This window comes from Bos javanicus, chromosome X (genome assembly GCF_032452875.1).
Source record: "Bos javanicus breed banteng chromosome X, ARS-OSU_banteng_1.0, whole genome shotgun sequence".
Taxonomy (NCBI): Eukaryota; Metazoa; Chordata; class Mammalia; order Artiodactyla; family Bovidae; genus Bos; species Bos javanicus.
In genome coordinates this window covers 7,799,402-7,819,932 of record NC_083897.1, presented here as the reverse complement: position 1 = coordinate 7,819,932, position 20,531 = coordinate 7,799,402, and the positions used below count along the sequence as shown (strand labels likewise).

At 35.7% G+C, this 20,531-nt stretch overlaps 1 protein-coding gene and 1 pseudogene across 14 annotated transcripts in view; one reads left to right on the top strand and one right to left on the bottom strand.

The window, feature by feature from the left end:
- Nucleotides 1-19,614, top strand: part of THOC2 (THO complex subunit 2) — a 118,753-nt gene extending 99,139 nt beyond the window's left edge. For 2 of the 14 annotated variants that reach the window (XM_061409456.1, XM_061409452.1), the window contains exons 31-39: nt 654-1,081; nt 1,242-1,300; nt 2,680-2,811; nt 7,568-7,705; nt 8,041-8,110; nt 8,193-8,350; nt 10,223-10,299; nt 10,780-10,825; nt 16,592-19,614. In XM_061409456.1, the coding sequence (XP_061265440.1) occupies nt 654-1,081; nt 1,242-1,300; nt 2,680-2,811; nt 7,568-7,705; nt 8,041-8,110; nt 8,193-8,350; nt 10,223-10,299; nt 10,780-10,807 (1,090 nt within the window). In that variant the 3' untranslated portion in view covers nt 10,808-10,825; nt 16,592-19,614. Of the gene's footprint in view, nt 1-650; nt 1,082-1,241; nt 1,301-2,679; nt 2,812-3,179; nt 4,305-7,567; nt 7,706-8,040; nt 8,111-8,192; nt 8,351-10,222; nt 10,753-10,779; nt 10,826-16,591 lie in introns of those variants that run through there. The other 12 variants (XM_061409450.1, XM_061409455.1, XM_061409460.1 and 9 more) reach the window with 10 other exon arrangements.
- On the bottom strand, nt 16,341-17,155 carry LOC133242257 (tyrosine-protein kinase Fer-like; annotated as a pseudogene).
- Nucleotides 19,615-20,531: the final 917 nt, after the last annotated feature.

The following is a 20,531-nucleotide window of genomic DNA, read 5'->3' as shown; positions in this document are numbered from 1 at the left end:
GACCAAAATTCTGAATTCTTATATGATTAACCAACCTCACTAGACATGAATGAAAGAGGATGATAGTTGAATACTATTAAACTCATTTATGTTGAACTTAAAATTTTTCTATATACTGCTATTTGATGATATGCTTACCTTCCTCACATTTTTTATAATGTTGAAACTGCCTTTGTTTCCTCTACTGGAATATGCAGGGGAATGTATGTGTTGAAGTTGAAAAAATTTTTTTATGATTGGGTGTTTGCTGTGGACAGTCTAGGTAAGAATAATTAATATGAGAGAAGCATACACTGATTTAGACCAATGATCCATCCAACTAAGTGATCCAGTTCCTGATCATAGCACCCTGGGTTGTCTTATGGGATAGTTTTTGTTACTTTTAATTCTCAAAGGTTATGAACATATACAAAAAGGCCCAGCATCACTTTAATTACTCTTTCTTAATCTACTGTTTGTGATTTGGTTATTATTTATTGGATAAAGAAGTACTTCCCTTTTGTCTTAAAGTTGTCCTTTAGTTTTCAAAGGGTTACTCTTAGTTTTGAAATTTTTGAAGTTAGTAAAAAAAAAAAAAAAGGCTTTATGATTTATAACTGAATATATTTTATGGCCATTTTGTCTTAAAATCTCATGTTTTCCTTCTTAAGCAGCAAAACTGTTAAAGAAAACGACAAAGAAAAAGGAAAAGAGAAAGAAAAAGAGAAAAAAGAAAAGACTCCAGCTACTACTCCAGAGGCCCGAGTACTTGGTAAAGATGGTAAAGAAAAACCAAAGGAAGAACGGCCAAATAAAGATGAAAAAGCAAGAGAGACAAAGGAAAGAACACCTAAATCTGACAAAGAGAAAGAAAAATTCAAGAAGGAAGAAAAAGCTAAAGATGAGAAATTCAAGACCACTGTCCCGAATGTAGAATCAAAGTCAACTCAAGAAAAGGAAAGAGAGAAGGAGCCATCCAGAGAACGAGATATAGCAAAGGAAATGAAATCAAAGGAAAATGTTAAAGGAGGAGAGAAAACACCAGTTTCTGGGTCCTTGAAATCACCTGTTCCCCGATCAGATATTACAGAGCCTGAAAGGGGCAAGTTTAAGTTTGTCTTTCTTTTTACTTGTTTACTTTTGGTGTAATTTAAAGGCAGAAACTAATACTTAAGAATCTTAGAAGTTGGTGTGTTTTTTTTAAGTGTTTGGGAAAAGTGGAAACATACCTTAATTGTGACTATTTCTTTTCATCCCAACAGAACAGAAACGTCGCAAAATTGATACCCATCCTTCTCCATCACATTCCTCAACAGTAAAGGTTAGTATAGCCTGAGGAAGGCAGCGTCCATGTTAGGCTCACCTGTTTGGAATACATGTCCTGACTTCCTTCAAGTCTTGTGCCAAGTATTCACTGGAGCCACTGGAGGTTTTATATTGCATTAGAAAATGATTTTTTTTTACATATTGATGGACTGATATTTTTTTCCTATCAAGTATTTTTCTTATAAGAATATTAAAACTTCAAGGACCTAGCACTAATTTTGTAGTGTTTCAAAGTGCAAGAGAAATTTTTCCCAGAAGTGCCTCACTGCTTTAAGCAGTCTTTTTTTGGAGTGCAATGGTAGCTACAAGCAAATGAATCTTTGCAGCAGAATGAAGCCTATTTTCCGGCATAAATATTGAAGAATATATATCACTGAAGACTTCCTGGATGATACAAGATAAACAAGATACCTCTGAATTCATCAAGCTTCTTGATGAGCGTCATACCGATGTGTGCCTTCTAAGAAGGAGTCTTGAAAGGAGTTCCATTTTAAAGTCTCCTTGGTGATCAGTTCTCCTGTAGTTGTGTATATTCAGTGAGCATGCAGCTTCTGTTGTATCTTCCCTTGGAGGTTTGTTTATACCCATTGGGTTCCCAACAAGTTGAACCTTGCAGATGTGGCATCCAATCCTACCACCCAGCAAAGAGAAACCCCAGGCATTCAACTGCAGCACAAAATCGTGGGTGTAGCCTTCTTGAAGACTCAGGGTAGCCATTCCTTGCTCCATATTTAATTTTAATTCTAAAGTCATCTAATTTCATGGAATCTTTGAATTTGCAGTACGTTGAACTTTTAAACCTGTAAGTTAACTAATTCTTCATCAAGAGCACTGTGGTTGAATACCGTAATTTCATTTTCTTTTTTTTTTTTAACGTCTTTTTTTTTTTTTTTTTTGTGGAAGGTATGAGATTTACAATTAGAGGCACTTTGCAAAAAGAAAAGAGTTAATTACTCTTTTATAGAATATATTTTGTTTTCTTGTTAATGTAATGCCACTGAGTTTTCTGCCTAGAATAAAATTTGTGTATGTTTATGATAGAGTCACAAGTAAAGATTGAAACCTCTCTATTAAAGAAAAACTATGAAAATATAAGACAATGTTGTGATCTCCACTATCTTAAACTTTTTTATGGGGAAAAAATATTTTGCTTTCTTAAGCTTAGTGTTACCTGTAGCTTAAATACAGTATTATGAAAAAATGTGGCATTGACATTTATTTTTAAATTCTGAGCAGAGAAAGATTTTTATTTGTTACAATGAGTACATATAATTGAGTTTTTTTTAAACATTACAATTCCATTACATAGTTTTTTTTTAACTGTTGATATTCATATAATAATGACATCACGAGATTTATCCTCACAAGAAGTAGATGGTTTATTTCCAGGTTACAGCCATACTTCCCAAAGTTCCTCTGGGTTCTGAGAACTATGCCAGCTCACCTGTCATCTCCATTCATTTTCTACAGGACAGTCTCATCGAACTCAAGGAGTCTTCAGCAAAGGTTTGAGTCTTTTAAAATCATCATGCCTAAGTAAAACAAAGAAAAATTCGTTACTTCATTTGTTTAGTATACCCTCACTCTAATAAATTCAGTAAGCTAGTGGAATAACCTTTAAAAATACCTATCACAAACTGAAACAGTGGATGACAATGGGGATGATCCCTTTAAGTGAAATTGTTACAAAATGTATGTAATGTGGCAACCTTTCTATAATCTCTCCTTGCTTGCTGTTAATGCCTTATCCTTTTATGCTTCAAAATCTGAAAATAAGTTTAAGATAATGCGGAGGGAGTTGGTTTTTTTAAGGGGGAGTAGGCTTATTTAATTTCTCAAAACAAATCTGTCAGACTGTTTTCTAATTTTTTTAGATAACCCAGAAGACCAAAAGATATATCTGATGCATTCACATAACTCTTCTAAAAACCGAGCCCATCTCAACCCATAAACGTCAACCCATTTTATGTCACTTCTGCCGAGCTACCTTTTTGGTAGTTGTGGCATATTATCAAAAAATATGGTTAATGTAAGCTAATCATTCTCTTGGAGGGGAATATTCAACTCAATGGTTGTGTTTACATGTCAGTATTAATTCTTGCCTATTCTTGAATATTCTGCTACTAAAAATAATGTGCAGTTTGTGTATCTTATTACAGAGTTCATTCATTTCATGATTATAGTTGAATTGTCCAATGTTCATGTTATTTTGTCTTTATTATTATAAAATTTGTACCCTGTTTCACTTTGGTTTTCTACTTTGCCTCCTCTTATATCTGCTAAGTATGATTCCTTACTGGTGGACCAGTAAAAAAAATTATATCTTGGGAACAAAGCCAGTTGACAGTACTAACCACTTTTAGAACTATAGCTTTAAATTGAAATGTCTGTGGATATTGGGCAAGTAAGCACTAATTTTTAACAGCTTAGATTAGCCAATATGCCTGTCCTGAAATTGTAGCATTGTTTTTAGAATATACTGTATTAATCAAATGTGAATGGTTTCTTTTAAAGTAAAAATTTTGCTATATCGATTATGTATTCCAGTATAGTAGATTTTTATAACCAGAGTGGGATTGTGTATGTATGTCAGTCTTAACCGTCAGTGGCTTGTGTGGGCTGTTTTAAATTCATGGGTTTACAATGTTACCTTGTGAATATTTCCTGGAACATATTTTGAAGCAGTTGGAAACCTGCTGTTACACTTAACTGGATTTTTAAATCAATGATGAAGATTATGGTTCCTTGCATTTTGTGAAAGCCTTTTGAAAATAAAACATATGAGATAAGCATATGTTATCTCATTTCATACTCATCATAGATGTTGTGAGGCAGGAAGGGCAAGTAGCAGTGTCTTTTTTTAACAAATAACAGCCTAAAGTTTCTGATCTTTTCCCAGTGGCATATAACTTGTTAGTACCAGAACTTGTACTAAAATTAAGGTTCCTCAAGTATTCTTACCACCATGAAAATAAAGTTGCAAAAAAATAGTTCTTTGATTCCTAGCACCCATATTTCAATAGTAGTTGAAAGCGTTCTTAACTTCTTTTGTGTGTTTGTCGTATTTTTTAAATTATAGTGATTCAAGGGTGATCCTGTTCCCCTTAAAAAAAAGATAGTGATTTTGTGGGCATTTAAAACTCATAGATTTATTCCATATTCAGTTGGAACATTTAGAAATGGCATATGAATATACTTGTAAAAATTGTGACTCATACATACCACTTTTCAGATCCTTAGTGCCTGACAGTATGATCAGATGTTCAGTAAATATTTAAAATGAACTTCTATGCCTTTGGACATATTAAAGCATCCAAAGTTCACTAGTCTGAATGGTAGTTGATGTTGCTTTTTGTGTGTCTAGGAAAGTTTACTAGCATATAAATGTCTTAGAAAATTTTTTTTTCTGGATTTTGAGTGCTTTCTAATATGAATGATCTATAAATAAACTCACTGTTTCTGTGGTAGCTTTTACTTTATAGAGGATTTGAAAGGTGTGTGTCTATATTTTCAGGTCACTTTGTTATTGTACATGTACAAATGTTGCCCTGCTTTAGTTTCATCTTTTAGTTATACTTTGTCCAGGGTCCTCTTTTTTTAAAAAATTAAATAGTTGCTATTTTCATTTTTCAATCCATAGTGAAAGTAATACATGGACCTGGCTTTTCAAGATGAATTAGTATCCAAATCTTTTCTGTCAGTTCACCTTCTACCCCCAGTTTCCAGTTGGCATGTTTCTAGTTTTGGTCCATTGTGTTTTTATTTAGCAATCTTAGCACTTACATTGGATAAAGTATGCATAGCAGGCTCCTTTAAACCAAGCTTCTCTGTAATTTCAGAGTGGAGCAGTAACCCCCCTCAAAAAATAAACTTCAGCTTTTAATTCTGTTCATCATCTTAAAACAAGGGTCTACAACCAAACCTGAGCCTACATGTCAGGCCATCGTCATATGTATTGAGTACTCACTGTGTGTCCAGGGCACTGGGAAGTATGTCAAAGTAGAAAAAGGGAAATTAGCTTCCCTGCTGTCCTGTAAACTGTGTTATGGACAAAAGTAAATGACATGATATTAATTAGGAATACATGCCACCAAAAAGGCTAATATAAAATAAGAGTTCACTGGACAGTGATTTGTGGAGTTGAGGGCATGTTGAAGTGCTGATGGCTTTTGAAGTCAAAGTAGTTTAAGAGATTAAGATAAAAATGAACACCTGTTCCAGTGAAGAGACCTGCTGGGAAGTACAGGGTGTTAGGGAGCAGCAGCAGCCACAGCCTAGAGTACATTGGATTACTCCATAGTAGAATAGAATTGTGCAAAGCTTGTGAAGAGCTTGGACTGCTCAAGCTAAGGAATATGCATTTTATTCTGTAGGCAATGAGAGACTGTTTTTGTAGAAAAGAGTATTGTCATCACAACTATTCTTAGAAGGATAGAAAGAAGGAATAGAACTGGTACATTTCTAAACTAAGAGTTTCTAGGTTTCCCAATTCCTTGCAATACAGAATTCAAGTTAGGTACATTTCATTCTTGTGGAGGAGTGTGCGTGTGTGCATGCCTGCGTGCACACATGTGTGCATGCGTGCACATACTTACTTATAATCACAAACAGAAATTTTACTGGAAGAACTAAGCAGTACTACACTAAGAGTATTGCAATAACATTGCTTTCTTTGTCTTGTCAGTTTCATGAGTAATATTGACTTAAGGTGTGAATAAACTCCTCAGTTAGAAAATCTTAGTGTCATTTAGGGCACGTACCTGGCAAGAGTACCTTTTGGACAAGCACTTTTATGATTGTTTCTCATTCTCTTGCTCTTTGTTATTAATAAACATTTTGTCTATTTCAGTTGATCATCAACTTTTATACATTGAATTTTTAAAGAATCTACTTATGCATTGCTATCGCAGTATTTCTGAGCAAATTGAATTGAAAATATTTGGTGGTGTTAAAAAACAAGTGTTAATTCTCAAACTGTTGGCCGTCTTTTTTTGTGTATTCCTTTGAATACCAAAGGATTTGTTTGTGTAAAAATATCTGACTTTTGACTCACTGTTCTTTTCATTCTCAAGGTATATCTAGAATTGTGTAGTTATGTAATGAGTTATGTTCAGTACCCTGCCTAATAATTTTTAATGTCTTAAGTTAAATGTAAGCTTATAGCACAGTTATAAATGCTACAAGGTTAGGTGTCTGATTATTTCCTTAATATTTTCTTTTTTAATAGATTTCCATATTTACAACTTGTATAAGTAAGATTACCTCTTCTTTAGAATTAACACATCCTTGATCTTTGGCTATTTTATGGCCTATGGGCCTTTCACTGGAGAAAGAATAGGCAAAAGAGAACATTGGTTCATTATTTTTCAGTCTGTTTCATCAACCTCAATGGACAATATGGCTTTCTGAGCTTTTTAGAGCCAGTAAGACAAGTTTTGAGCTTCCCTGGTGGCTCAAATGGTAAAGAATCCACCTGCAATGTGGGAGACCTGGGTTCGATCCCTGGCTCAGGAACATCCCCTGGAGGAGGGCATGGCAACCCACTCCAGTATTCTTGCCTGGAGAATCCCATGATCAGAAGAGCTTGGCGGACTACAACCCATGGGGTCACAAAGAGTCGGAGACGACTGAACGACTAAACACAGCTCAGCGCAAGACAAATTTTACAGTCAATTGTGATTACTTGACAGAAACTGGAGTGCTTTCAGAAGTAGAGAATATGCAGCCTTTAACGGTGATTAAGGAATAATCTATTTATGATTTATACTGAGGCAGAAAAGACTTATTAGTAAAGTCATAGCTAGGTTTTATATTATATTTTCCTCACTGTCATCAATTGCTTATCAGTGAATGGTAAAACTTTTTAAAATTCCCATGATTGTGTAGAGTTTGTTTTTTTTTTTTTTAATAGTAGAGAAAGCCCAGTAACTATTTTTCACACATGAACCCTTGTAATGATGGTGGCTATAGGTCTTCACAGTAGAACTATATAAGGACCTGTAGCTTGTGAATTTACTAATAAAAATCTCAGTTGAGGGAGGAGTGAACTGGTTGAGTTTAAATGATAAACATTTACTAGGTCAAGAATTGAAGTCTTTGCATAATTTGTGCCATGCCCTTTTATTTTAACTCTCATAGTCCATACAGCTGACCAATTTTGACTTTGGGTCTACTACCAAATGTCTTTCGTTAAATAAACAATCAAGCAAATGTCAATACTGGAAAACTAATAATCTTTAGTAATATTGCCTTAATTTAACAGCTCTACATTAATCATACTCCTCCACCACTGTCCAAGAGTAAGGAGAGAGAAATGGACAAGAAAGATTTGGACAAGTCAAGGGAAAGATCCAGAGAAAGAGAAAAAAAAGATGAAAAGGACAGGAAAGAGCGGAAAAGGGTTTGTAATTTTTTAAAAACTAGTTTGGAAAGTTCATTATCATGTACGGTAGTGTGTCTGTTGTCCTATTTAAAGTACTGGTTTGTTGCATGACAGTCTATTATTTGGTGTTTAACTGGTATTTTCACCCTAAAGTGTGTTTGAATCTTCTACAGTATAAGGATCTTCAGCCTAATAATCTCTACCAGCTCTTCTTGCCTATCATGTCATTTTACCAAGTATGTGAAACTACTGCAGATATTCTCCAATGCTAGTTAGCTATGCTCTTCTTGTAGAAAAGTAGTACTTTAAAATAAAAACTCTCAATCAACGTAGTTCACAATTCTTGGTTCTAGGATCACTCAAACAATGACCGAGAAGTGCCACCGGACTTAACCAAGAGGCGGAAAGAGGAAAATGGAACAAGTAGGTAGACTTATTAATACTTTCCGAGTAGTCATCAAACTGAATTGAAAAAGGCTTTCATGATTCTCTTTTATCATTTTAGTGGGGGTTTCAAAACACAAAAGTGAAAGTCCATGTGAGTCTCCTTATCCAAATGAGAAAGACAAGGAAAAAAATAAGTCAAAATCTTCAGGCAAAGAAAAAGGCGGCGACTCATTTAAATCTGAAAAGATGGATAAAATCTCCTCTGGTGGCAAAAAGGTAAATTATGAGAACAAAAGGAACAATGAAACATTTTCTTAGAAAATCTCCCATTAGAAAATTTAACCAATATTGAGGTTTGTTGTTTTTTTTTTTTGGTAGTCAAATAGTTTTCTGTTAATTATTTGGGGGTGGGAAGAGGAGGTTTTGGAGGAGGGCAGGTTTTCTTGGAGAACTTGAAGCAGTTTAGTCCCAAATTGCTGGGAGGGTAGAATTAGATTACTTCTGAATTTCCTTTCTTCTCCATTCCACTCACACCTACTTCTTATCATTGAGTTTCAGTGTGTTTTCTTTTTTCTCTGACAACAATTATTATAGTTTCTCTTTAGTCATGAGATTAAAATATGGTCACATGTATTCTCCCTGATCATTACACTGTTATAAAGTCTTTCTCATTTTTCAACACACTTTTATAACATTTTCTCCTAGTAAACTTATGTTTACATCTTATATTTGATTTTAAAATTAAGTGTAGTGTGCATTCTCTTAGATACTAATGGAGAATACTCAGAATATATCCCATGCATCTGTCATAAAGTAAGCAAGTCATTACTAAGGTGTTTACAAAGCATCATTATATTTAATCAACATATATGCCATATATTCATAGTTCTTCAAAGCAGTTTTTGAAAATTATAAGGTGATGGTTTTTAAAGGGAGGCTGCTCCTTTTAAATAAGTATTTTAAACTGAGGTAAAATTTCATATAACATAAAATTAACCATTTTAAAGTATATCATTCAGTGGCATTTAATACATTTACAGTGTTTTGCACTCATCGTCTGTCTAGTTCCAGAACATTTTCATCACCCCAAAGGGAAACCACATACTCATCAAGTCATTCCCCATTTCCCCCTCCTTTTAGCCTTTCACAACTCTGAATCTGCTTACTATCTCTATGAACTCTTTATGAGCTTATCAAAAACTCTGGCTGTTTCCTATAAGTGGAACTATAGAATAATGTGGCCTTTTGTCTCTAACTTCTTCACTTAGTGTAATGTTCTTGAGATTATTCATGGTGGTGTATGTATCAGTACTTCATTTCCTTTCATGGCTAAATAACATTCCGTTGTTTGAATGTATGATACTTGTTTATCCATTCATCACTTGATGGACTTTTGTCCTGTTTTCCACTTTTTGGCTGTTGTCAATTGTGCTGCTATGAACATTTATGTGCTACTATGAATTGTTTGTTTGAATGTCTTTTTTCAGTGATCTTGTGTATATACCCTGGAATGAAATATCTGGGTTATATGGTAATGCTATGTTTAGCTTTTTGAGGGCCCACCAAACCGTTTTCCATAGTGGCTGCACAGCTTACATTTCTCCCAGCGATATAGGAGAGTGCCAGTTTCCCTACATCCTTGCCAACACTTGTTATTTTCCGTTTCTGTTCTATTTGTTTTTACTGTAGCCATCCTAGTGGGTGTGAATTAGTATCTCACTATCATTTTGTTTTTGTGTTTTCTTAATGACTAATGATGTTGAGCACCTTTTCATGTACTTGTTGGTCATTTGTATATCTTTTGAAAAAATCTATTTAGATGCTTTGGCCATTTTAAAAATTGTATTGTTTGTCTTTTTGTTGCCCAGTTGTAAGAATTCTTTATGTAGTCTTGATATTAGACACTTATGAGATACGTATATACAAATATTTTGTCCTGTAGGTTGTCTTTTCACTTTCTTGATAGTGTTCTTTGATGTATACAAGTTTTTACTTTTGATGAAGTCCAGTTTTGTTTTGCTTGTGCGTTTGGTGTTATATTAAATAAGTCTGAAGAAAAATTTATGGCTGGTGGGTGATGAAAAGGGATTTTAAGCTGATTTTTATATTTGGTTTTCCCTTCCTCAACTAATTTACCATTCGTTATAGGAGTCCAGGCATGATAAAGAAAAGATAGAAAAGAAAGAGAAACGGGACAGTTCAGGAGGAAAGGAAGAGAAGAAACAATATCCTTTTCATCTTATAGATCTTTTTAATCAGTATAATGGAAAACTTTGATACTGATCTTATTTAGAATTGTACCCTTGTAATATGTGTCTAAATGCTTAAGGACTTTTTAAAATGGTCTACCTTTTAAATAGTCTCTCTAGTTAACCCTCTCAAATGTATAAAACATGGAAATGGGAGACTTGATTGTTTTTTTAAACTTCTTTGGTAACTGAGGTGGTTTTATGCCACCAAGGGATTTAAAGTCCCTCTGGCTCTGTCACCAAGAGGAAGAAAGGAAACAGAGTCCCTTGGGCTGGGGGAATGGGGAATGGCAGGGCAAGATGATGCTGCAGGTGAGCAGAGCTGGTAGAGTCTGAGAGTGCCAGGCTGGTAAGAGTCAGTTAGGCCTGTAGGCTGAGGGATTGTACTACAAGACGAGACACAATTCCCCCCCCCCGCCCCCCCGAAAAGTTGTTTTCCCTTAATTTGTCATCTACTCATAAGTCCTCGGACAAGCACAGATAATGAAGACTTTCAATCAAGGTGAGTGTTCTCTCACCTCTTTTTCATTTAAAGATAGAAATATAAAATGAGATATGATAATGTTGAAGAAACTAGATCCATTTTTGCAAGACACAACTATAGTTTTTCACCTAAATATAATGCTCAGGTCTTTGGGTAAAGATGTGAAACAAGATTCATGGTTATTTTTAAGCTGTTTTCATTTTAAGCTTGCTGATTAGTCATGCCTTTTTTTTTTTCTTTTTTAAAGCATCAAGATGTGTTTAAAAACATCTGGCTTTCTCTTCACCACTCATTCCCATCTTCTCTGGATAATTAATCACTTTTTTAAAGTACCTTATAGGTGGTGGTGGTATCTGCATTTTACAGGGGAAGAAACTGAGACTCTTTAGAGGTTAAGATGAAGGGGGTGACAGAGATATTACCTGACATGGCCAATACATAAACGTAGATCTTCTTGCCTGCTAGTGTTCTCTCATCTTTTTGCCTTTCATGCCGACATGTTGTTCAGAGATTTTTTTTGTCTTAAAGTTTCTTGCTTCTCTATCACTGCCCATGTTTTTCAAAGCCAAAAATATGGTCTGTGCTTTTAGTTTTGGAATTTAAAATAGGCAATTTTGTTTTCAAAGTAGTTATACCTTATATGAATTTTAAAAAATGTTTTATCCATCTAAGTGGACAGAGTGTTCAGAACACTTAATATGATCTTTTTTGAGCACTCAGATCATCATTTGAAAAGTTATTGTTTGCTGATGCCTTAGGATTATTGAGGTATGTAGCATGATTTGCCCTCTACAGCTAATGGTTTGAGATGGCAGTATTGAAGTTTTTGAATCTTTTATAGCCAATTTTCTTGTTTCTGTATTAGCTGTCACTTCTTAATGACATCAAGTGTACTTACATTCTCTACCTTCCTCCTAATATTATTTGCTGCTTCTAATCTTTTATGAAACTGGATAGATAACCAAGGCTGTTTACAGTTTGAGTGAGAAATGTCTGAGAGCCTGTTCCATATAAAGCAGTGAACTTTAGAGTATGGATTTTGTCCTCTGTTTATTTTGGCTACAAAGCAGGGATTTGAGGTTGCCAGGTAGGTAACTTCCTGACAGATTATGTGCTTTTTCTGTTTTGTTAGTTTGTGCTTGTTTTCTAAGTAGTAGCATAGAAGGGAAGATGAGAGTTGTGAGAGAGCTTTTAAGAATTTAGTAGATTTTTTTAAATTAGGAAGATTATAAAAGAAATATTACCTATTCTTAAATTCTAGCTATCCCTTTACCTAACAACTAGCTGTCTTCCCTGATGAACGATAAACTCTTAATCTTTTTTTTATTCTTCACCATAACCTTCCTTTTAGTTGGCATTTTGCTTTTTGCTTTTAACTTCTTGCTGTCACCTGGTCCCCTTACTTAAAAAAAAAAAAAAAAGCTCTACCTCTTGTATCTTCACTAGGAATGGGCCAGTCACTGTCATTGACAGCTGTCACTGTGGTTTTATACATCTCTCTTCTTGCATAGACTCTTTGTGAAGCACTGGTAGACTTTTCCTTTTTTTTAAGCTATTCTGGCTGTCTTCTGTTGGATACCTTCTAGGGTTGGTCAAGTCTTTATGCTGTTCCTTTTCATTTAGAGTTCTCATCATTTCTGATTGGCATCATTTACCTTTCAGTATCAGTATCAGTTCAGTCACTCAGTCGTGTCCGACTCCTTGTGACCCCATGAATTGCAGCACGCCAGGCCTCCCTGTCCATCACCAGCTCCCGGAGTCTACTCACACTTATGTCCATCGAGTCAGTGATGCCATTCAGCCATCTCATCCTCTGTCGTCCCCTTTTCCTCCTGCCCCCAATCCTTCCCAGCATCAGGGTCTTTTCCAATGAGTCAACTCTTCGCATGAGGTGGCCACAGTACTGGAGTTTCAGTTTTAGCATCAGTCCTTCCAAAGAAATCCCAGGACTGATCTCTTACCTTTAGGCCACTTCAAATCTGCTGCTCCTTGCTCCCTTTTTAATTTATATTATACAGAAAGGAGAACTGCTACATATGTCACATTTCCATGATTCAGAGATGTCGTTAATTGTAAGATTCATTGTTGCTTTCTAGAACTGTTTTTTGTTTATTTTTTTTGAGAAAAGTACATAGAGAAATGACATTGATTTGTAAGTATCACCCTGATTTCAGAAACATTAAAATGATCATGTTAGAGTTAAGAAAATACAATATATGAATGTGACCCAGATTAAATTCCTTCCAAAGTCTTCTTTTCCTGTTTCATAATTTTTAGTTGCAAAATCCTTTTTGCCTGTTCTCTGTATTTCCTGTTACTTGTTTTTGCTAACGTCTTTGTCCAAATTCATCTTATTACCTCTCTTTCATTTGGTCTCTGGAACACAACTAACTTCTTTGCTTTTAACCTTTTCCCCTAGTTTAATCTTTAAAAATTCCTGTCTATGAAAAATTTCCACTTAGAACCATTCTTTAGAGTCTCAGTTTTAAATTGATATATATGGTCTTCAATTCATTAATATTGAGTTCAGCTATCTTTTGAGAGTCCTTTAGTGAGCCAGACATTGCTAAATTGAGACTTGCTTCTACGTTTTGAGAAACTCAATCTACTTGCACTTCGATCCTGGATTCTTGATTTCAAAGAATATTAACAATTAACTCTCTGCTACCCATCTGTATTTGTAGTATACTACATTCCTATTCTAATACTCCACTCCAGCGAGGCCTAATATATTTTCAGGTCTGTCTGTCATCTCTGTCTCTTATGTGTAACCTAACTCTTAACATTTAAACCCAAGGTTGCAAATTTTCAGCCCTTAGGCAGAATGTGGATTATTAGACATACCTTCTTGGCCTTGGAGATGGCAGTGGCACCCCACTCCAGTACTCTTGCCTGGGTGGAAAATCCCATGGATGGAGGAGCCTGGTAGGCTGCAGTCCATGTAGTCACGAAGAGTGGGACACGACTGAGCGACTTCACTCTCACTTTTCACTTTCATGCATTGGAGAAGGAAATGGCAACCCACTCCAGTGTTCTTGCCTGGAGAATCCCAGGGACGGGGGAGCCTGGTGGGCTGCCGTCTATGGGGTCGCACAGAGTCGGACACGACTGAAGCGACTTAGCAGCAGCAGCAGCAGCAGCAGCTTCTTGGCCTTGCATAGTTATTTAACATTTTCAGAATAGTTACACAAAATCCAAATGTTACTTTCTATTGAAGAACCGGCACACCTGGCAACATTGTGTTCTCATTTCTGCATGGCAGCAATCAGCTGGACCTGCCTAGGTGCTTGTCCCCCTTAAATAGAATGGGTCTTTTTTTGTAGTTTGCCCCAGTCAGGCCCCAGGCACTTGCATTTGTTTCCACTTTATAGTAGCCCCTATAAACAACTGATTTTGTAATCCCCATTCTGAGTCTTCTTCAGTCCATACTTAGAAACTGACCTCCTAAGTGCTCAAAGATTGCTTATTTTAGGAATATGTAGAGTAGGGAGTGTTCAGTTAACTTTCTCAGTAGTTTCCCGCTGCTTACAAGCGTATATCAGCTTGCCTAGAATCCTAGTCACTGATTCCTATGTATATATGAGTGTGTTGCATATCCCTTTCCTTAGATGTTGATCTTGTTGAAGGCAGTTCCTTCTAATCAGACAACCAAGTATTTTTCTTTATTACCTACTATGCTTCAAGGGGTGTTGGTTTAGTTGCTAAGTTGTGTCTGACTCTTTGCGACCCCATGGACTATAGCCCGCCAGGCTCCTCTGTCCATGAGATTTTCCAGGCAAAAATACTGGAGAGGGTTGCCATTTCCTTCTCCAAGAGATCCTCCTAACCCAGAGATGGAACCCTCATCTCCTGCTTGGCAGGTGGATTCTTTGCCACTGAGCCACCTGTTTCAGATACTCTTAACTTTACATGAAGAATTATGTACTCAGAGTGTTAACTGTATCTTTTTGGAATTGAGGAAAAACATCATTGACTTTTTTTTCCCCCTCAATAGAAGGTTCAGTTTATTCATAACATTTGATAGTATACTGTTTAAGAAGTTGCTTTATGCACTGCAACATATTTTTTGAGGGCATGTTTATTATGCTTTCATCTGGGTCTGTGTGTAGCTACCACTAAAGGTATACAAAAGTTTTGTTAGGAGATTGAAATGATAGCCCCAAACTATTTTTCTCTTCATTTTTATCCTTTAAAGTATCACTGAATTCTGTGCACTGATATTCATAGGCACTAAACAGTTGGAGAGAACAGGAGGGATTTTCCATTTCCTTTCTTCCACTTAAGGCAGACAAAATATTCACTCAGGTGCTATGCTGTTCTTTCTCTGTACACAGGCCTGAGCACTTCCCAAAGACTCCAGTGCCGCATTTACCCCTGAGTGGCTACTCCCATACACACATTTATCTTGAGAGGTACCCCAGGATGTGCTGAGATTCAGTTCAACAGAATCCTAGTTTTAACTGTTCATTTTATCCAGTTGGAATACCTCAGGAAGTGTGTTTGTGATGATAAAAATTGCTAGGGAGCAGTTTAAGGGTAAGTGAAGGAGTAAAGTGGGCTTAGGATGGCTGTCCTTTTGTCTTTCTCCTATAGCTTCTTTCTTCCTTGTAAATGTTCACTGGACTTTTTAACTGTCAATTTTATCCATGTGTGCCTTTCTACTTGGCTTGTGGGTGCCTGTGTGTGTGTGTGTGTGTGTGTGTGTGTGTGTATGTGTATGTACAGGTACTAGGATTAACCAGGAATAAGCTTTTAATTTGCTGGGCTTGTATTATGTAGTTTCTCCTCATAACTTTTGTTGCCATCCAGAGGGCTCTTTTATGAAGAACTACTGAAACATTTCTTAGGACTTTTTGGTGAATTTAATCATAAAATTAGTGTGTGTATGTGTTTATAAAGGGGTAGCTCTGATAACAAGGCTGATATTCTGTTTGTCTTTGTTCTCTACTTTGATCAACAGTTTAGCTGCTCTTTCACCCAGACCTATGTTTCACACTTCCTTCTTGCTGCCACAGCTCTCTATAAAGTAACTGCATTGAAAATCAGCTACCTCAGCTCTGAAAGGGTACTCTCTGAAGGCATTTCATACATAGTTTTCTGATACCCAGACAAAGGAGAAGGGTGTGGTGGAACATAGGGAAATGACAACCTTACTAAAACAGCAAGGCCTATTTCTGGCAAAAGCAAAAAAGAAAAAACCCCAGGATGTCCAAATAATTCCCAATGGAAAATGATGTTTACAAATGTAATCTTGTCTTAGCACAGTGAAAGGCCACCTTTTTTGGAAATGTGTCCTGCAAAGATGGTATTACCAATGCAGTTTATAGTACTGGGAGAGGAAAGCTGTCTAGGGTCAAGGACAGCCAACTCTGAACTGAGCCTAAAGTAGAAACTCTTTGAGAAATATCAGCAGTCCTCGATGTGAAAAGATCCGTGGGATTTCTTGCATTTAGAACCTGTGCTTTCTTATTACAGTAGTTAAAGCTGTACACATTTCTTAAAAATAGTTGAAAAAAATAACCTTATAGACTTGTTAATGAGAAGAAAATATTACTCTGCTGGAAGATAGAGTCCTAAAGTCTGAGTTTAGCAGTGTTTCATCACTGTGTGACTTTCTTCTTGATGACATTTCTTTCTCAAGTTCCCTGAACTTGGGGTGGTTTTCAAGTTTGTAATTCCAAGACTTCAGCATTATTTTGTAAATACATTCTGGACACTGCTGAGAGACTGACATCCAGTATCTTCTTTCCACTTGCTCTTGTGCTTGCTGATTTGTCATTCCAGGGTGTGGACAGACCCCTAAGCTGAAGGTCTCCCAGAGGAGGATGCCAAAGCTCCATGCGTCACTCTCAGAACGATATCTCCCATAATTGAGAGCTTCTGGTGCTGTCCATTTAATGGGAATCTGCTTTAAATCAGAAGATGAATACACACCACCATCCTCTTGACGAGACATTCCAAAGTCACTGGTTTTCAGAACATTATTTTCACCTCCAGGCAGTTTCTTGCAGCAAGGTCCCTGTGTATACAATTTTTACCTGAGATTTGCCATCCAGAAGCAGCATCTAATAAAAATGTCACTGTTTAGGTCATCCTTCTTTCTCAGAAAGGAGAGGAAATCACGTCCTGGAACAAGTCCCTTAATTTTGTAGATAGGCTGTATTTGTGTGCTAACTTTTATGAATTTTACAATATTGGTATGATTATATTGCTTGAGGATTTTGGCTCTTGTAAAAATTTTAATTTCAGTTCCTGGGAAAGATCATCTTCACATGTTCTAACAGTGATACCAATTTTATGTTTTAATGTACCCCTAAATGTGTCATCAAAATTTCCCTTGCCCAGTAATTATGACAGCTTCATGATTGAGATGGAGAAGGCAGTGGCAACCCACTCCAGTACTCTTGTCTGGAAAATCCCATGGATGGAGGAGCCTGGTGGGCTGCAGTCCATGGGGTCGCTAAGAGTCGGACACGACTGAGTGGCTTCACTTTCACTTTTCACTTTCATGCATTGGAGAAGAAAATGGCCACCCACTCCAGTGTTCTTGCCTGGAGAATCCCAGGGGCGGTGGAGCCTGGTGGGCTGCCGTCTCTGGGGTCGCACAGAGTCGGACACGACTAAAGCGACTTAGCAGCAGCATGATTGAGAACCCATTTCTTATACTGATACCATTTATTATACAATACTCTTTATTGTAACATGAACTTTTTTGGCAGTTAAAAAAGTGAGTTAAATTCACATAAAATAAAATTTGCCAACGTGGTTTTTAATATATCACTATGTTGTAACTATCACCATTAATTCCAGAACATCTGCATCTTCCCCAAAAGAGACCCCATACCTGTTAGAGTCACTCCCAGTTCTCTCTTTCCCCTCCCCCTGGAAGTAACTAAAGTATTTTCTTTTTGGATTTGCCTATTTTGGACATTTCATAAAAATGAAATCATTCTATATGTGGCCTTTTGTGTCTAGCTTCTTCTACTTAGCATCATGTTTTCAAGATTCATCCATGTTGTAGCATGTATAAGAGCTTCTTTTCTTTTTATAAGTGAATATTATTCCATTGTATGAATGTGTACCACATTTTGTTTATCCATTCATCAGTGATGAACAGGAACAATGATTTTTAAGTATTAAAATTAATTGTAAGTTCAACATATGTGTATCTATAATTATAATTGGTAATGTCAAGATTATACATGATGTGAACAGAATGCTGTATAGAAATGATATGTAAATTATTGTCAGCATTTCATGCAAGTGTGATTATTTTCTAAGACCCTTCTAGCTCTGATTTTATGAAATGTGTGAATGTAGTATTTCATCAGTAAAATTTAATGCCTTAAGCATTAATTTAAAATTTGAATGAGAACAATGTTAGGCAGATAACTTATTTGCCACATGTTGTAATAATCATGTTTTGATTTATTTCAAATATGCAGTATTTGAAAAATGTCAATACATAAAGGAAACGAGTATAATTAAGTCAATATATTTTTAAAGCAATTTTTATAATTTAGCAGACATTGCATCTTAATATAAGTAACTATTAAAATCATGTCCTTATGAAAAAATGTGATGTCATTTTTCTTTTTATTGATCATGTAAAATTGGTTCCTTTTCATTGCTATGTGTTGTTTACTTTTGACAAGCTATTGCTTGTCCCAGTGGAATGTTTTACTTGTTTCTATTTCATTTTTTCCTTCCTCCCTTCCCCCATTCCCCTCTTTCCTCTCTCTCAGATAAAATACAAGTTATCATAGTATGCCAAGTAGGCAATAAGAAATACACAAATATTTTATCCTTATCTAGGAACTTAATTCAAGCATTGGTTATTCACAGAACTCATTGATTTTCTTTCTTAAATCTTCCTTCTCTTTTTTCTTCCTTCTTCCTTCTCTTCTCCCTTCTCCTTTGGTCTGTCCTTCCTCTGCCTTCCATCCGTCACTTCTCTCACCCTGCTTCCTTTCTTATCTATCAATATAATCACTTTGTTTCTTTCAGGTGAGATTGGAATGAATTGTTCAGCTGTGACCAGAAATTTATTTTCCTGAGTAGATTGCCAAGAATTATGAATGAAGAGGGCCCATTTGCATCTCCTTAAATTATTCAGTTATCTGCTTTATTGCTCCATGCTGAAAACTTAAAATTGTTGAGTTGTGCATTACTGTATTTAACTTGTTGCTTAGTTTCTACATGTTTATTTTCAGTAAATGGCTGAAAGTGTTAACTGTTTCATATTTTTAGCACAATGTGCTGCATACAGTTTCCAACAAGCAAATAAGGTTACATATGTACAGAATTTCACTTTAGAGTAACTAAATATTGCCTGGGTTTATTTTTTTTTTCAATATGAGATGCTTCCTTTTTATTGTTTGAAATGGAAAATAAACAATTATTGAACCATTTTGAATTTACCTCATTTAAAAACTCAATTTTAACTTATTATTTGGCCTGTTTTATATTTAGTCAGTAAAAAAACAAAGTGGGAGCAGTGTCTTATGCAATGCCTAGGAATCATTTTATATAGTTCGTGTACGACATTAAAACATGTTTGAAAAAAAAATGGTACCAGCACTCACTTGTCCCTTGCCATTTTTTCTTGTAATTATGTTAGAAAAACCAAGGGGTTGGGGGGAATAAAAATGTGTTTTAATTCTACAGTTAGAGAAGCTTTGTATTGCTGAACTTTCATCTGGAAAAGTTTCACAGTGACATTTTTAAAAGGAAATTTTTTTATCTATCTAATTCTACCCATGTAACCTTTTTTTCTAAATAAACAATAGTTTTTTCAAATGATTGTATATCATTGTGTATATTGTTGCTTATTCAAAATAACTTAGCTAAGATTCCTAGCCCTTTTCTTCTTCTTTGTGTCTTAGTCCATGGACCACAATGTTTCCAAATGACAGACATCTTATCCAATAATATGAGAAAATCCTATTTTCTTTCCTCTGCACCTGGGGTAGAAAGTGGGCTGAAGTCATGCCCAGACTTATTCATTTACTCTTCAGTTTCTTGAACCCCAATGATACCTATACAAATAAATTTTTTTGTAGAGAATGACAGTAAAGGGTTTGATTTTTAAAAGGATTGAGACATGCTGAGTATATTTTAGAATTGGCAAAGGAATATAAATCTCAATGCCCCCTTTCAGGTAATTATAATTCGCAAATTGATGAGCACAGTGATTATTGTAGAGTGATCCACTCAGTGGCTGTTGAGCACCTATGATGTGCCCGGCATTTAAAAAAAAACAAAAACGATACATTGTTCGAATGATTATGCCAGTGAGAAAATAACTATGGTTCACCTCAAAATCATTTGTTTGAAACATACCAGGGAAAAGCTTTCCAGTAGGTATGTTGCATTGGCGTTTTAAAGGTTTCATGATTGTGAAAATTTGCCAGAACTTAGCATCAGAATCTCTTCGCTGTGTTCTCCAATTTACTGGACATAGGTAACCTTTGCTTTTTTGCTTTTGGCCTTGCTAGAAATGCATTGAGGATGAAAAGTACTAACTTTGAACTTAATTGTGCAGAAATTTATGTTTCAAGAAGAAAATCTGTATTTGATAGCTATTTTAAGGCACCTCTGTTCTACAGGCAAAGAAGTATTAAGACCTAACTCCTATATCTACAGTGCTTCCAATTCTAGCTTGAGAGATAAAGGCCAATTGAGTGCTGTTGGGGGTCAGCAACCTTTCTGTAAGGAACTAGAG